Below are 2,267 nucleotides of genomic sequence, written 5' to 3'. Positions count from 1 at the left end.
AGAGGACACTCAGGGCTACCTTGCCTGATTCTTCCAGGCTATGTGGTAGATCAGACTGACTTACCTACACACAAATCCTTACAGACAGCCCATTCTATGCCGTGTCCCCTTTGCAAAGGGCCACCAGCTTACAGACGAAGCCAAGCACAATTCCAGCTCCTCACACCCTTTCCATCTCGTCTGAGCGTTGTTTTTGTTTCTTGGCTGGATGTGGAGTACCTCTGCAGGCATCCTAGCCCAAGTTCACGCCGTTGCAGCCACAGAGAATCTCCTTGAAGGTGTTCCGCAGCTCCAGGCTGCGGAAGGCGTAGATGAGGGGGTCGATGACAGAGTTGCACATGATGAGAACCAGGTAGGTGTTGAAATGGGCCGTGTAGCAGATGCAGTAGGGGTTGGTGGGGCAGGTGATGATGAGGACCAGGTGGAGGAAGAAAGGTGCCCAGCAGAAGATGAAAACGCCCAGCAGGATGGTAATGGTGACAGCTCCTTTCATGCAGGAGCGCTGCTGTGGGGCCACCCCGTCAGCAGGGGGCAGCGCCGCGATGCGCTGGACATGCAGCCTGGCAAAGAGAAACATGTGGATGTACAGGGTGCCCATGAGGAGCACCATGGCGAAGAACATGGTGATGAGACACACGATGACCATCTTGCTCTCGGAGTAGATGATGAACATCACGCCGCAGATGCCACAGCAGACCCAGATGACCCCGATCAAGGTGAGGGTTTTCCTCACCGTCATGATGCTGTGGTATCGAAGGGCATAGAAGATGGTGACGTACCTGTCCACAGCGATGGCCAGGAGGTTGCAGATGGAGGCCACCAGGGAGATGCAGATCATAGAGTCGAAGATGTTGTCCATGTGCTGGATGAACTGGTCCTCCAAGGTCAGGGAGTCGCTGTTGATCACGGCGATCATGATGGTCTCCAGGGAGTTGGACAGGCTCACCAGCATGTCGGCTGCAGCCAGGCTGCACAGGAAGAAGTACATGGGAGAGTGCAGGTTGCCATTCCTGACCACAGCCAGGATCACCAGGACGTTTTCCATCAGGCTGACGATGCCCAGCGCCAGGAAGACCTCTGGCTTGATGAAGACCTGCTCGCAGAACCCACTGCCACTCCGGTTGCTGGCAGGAGGGGCTGCAGGGTGCTCTGAGAGGTTGGGCCGCACTGGATAAGCAGAGGACAAGCAGCAGGAAGAGTTCATGGTTAACAGCAGAGCCAGTCCCAACTGTGGCTCCTGCAGGCTCCTGAGCAAGCTGCTGGGTAAAATTCTCCTTCTAGGCGCTTCTCTTGTGGATGCTGTCCACTCTAGACTTTAGTTACTCCAGAGAGAGAAGAGAGAGAGAGGGAGAGAGAGAGAGAGAGAGAGAGAGAGAGAGAGAGAGAGAGAGAGAGAGAGAGAGAGAGAGAGAGAGAGAGAGGCTTGGAGACATAGAAAGAACTTTCCTTTGCGGTCTCCAGCAATCAGTGCAGACTCTGATCAGCCTGCCTCATCCCGTCGCTCTGACCCTCTCTCTCTGGTCTCCTCTCATCCCCACCGGACACCCGACACCCGTTGCTACAGTTACAGCTCTTCTCTTAGCAAGCCAGGGGTTGTGGGACTTGACGCTAGATGTGAGGAGAGAGAGCGCTCGGGTTTTATGCATCGGAACTCCTACTTCATCTCCAGTGCAGCAAAATGACCACTGAGCATCTGGCACCGTCTGACTGACAGCAAGTCCGGGCTCCGGTTTCCACGGGCGGGAGATGAGGAAGCAGACTGGCGCCCCCTGCAGACCGGACTGCTCATCTGCGCTGGTGTAGGAGTGGTTTGGATCTGCCTGGTGAAGAGAGGTCAGCATTCATTCAGCTCTTTGTGGGTTCGAATGGGTCAGCTCTGCACTGGGTGTAAGGAATACAGAAGGAAGCAAGAGAAGTGCTGGCCCAGCCCCTTCTCTCCCCATCCCCCCACCAGCTAGAGTCTGGGATGGAGGAAGAGAAATCGAAATCAGAGAATTGCGCGGGCACACACACACACACACACACACACACACACACTGACACTGACACTGTTGCAGGTGTCACCCAGGAACTCCACGGTGAAGCAAGTAACACAGTCATGAGGATTACACCAATTTTTGTTTATTTCCAAGAACATACAAAAACTAAACCTGCAGTAATAGTTCATTAAATGTGCAATTTAATATGTCTACGACACATTATGTATGCCTTCATTTAAAAAAAGTTTATTAAAGTATGCCACCTGCTCCTGGCCCTTCAGGGAGTCC

At 53.7% G+C, this 2,267-nt stretch overlaps 1 protein-coding gene across 1 annotated transcript; it reads right to left on the bottom strand.

Annotated features, from left to right (window-relative positions):
• Nucleotides 1-232: 232 nt before the first annotated feature.
• Mc3r (melanocortin 3 receptor) lies at nucleotides 233-1,204 on the bottom strand. Its single transcript, XM_031373774.1, has one exon. It carries the CDS (start codon nucleotides 1,202-1,204, stop codon nucleotides 233-235), a length of 972 nt encoding a protein of 323 aa, XP_031229634.1.
• Nucleotides 1,205-2,267: the final 1,063 nt, after the last annotated feature.

The sequence above is a fragment of the Mastomys coucha genome, unplaced genomic scaffold (assembly GCF_008632895.1).
Source record: "Mastomys coucha isolate ucsf_1 unplaced genomic scaffold, UCSF_Mcou_1 pScaffold15, whole genome shotgun sequence".
NCBI lineage: Eukaryota > Metazoa > Chordata > Mammalia > Rodentia > Muridae > Mastomys > Mastomys coucha.
Note: the sequence above shows the minus strand (reverse complement) of the source record. Positions and strands in the feature narration are given on the sequence as shown.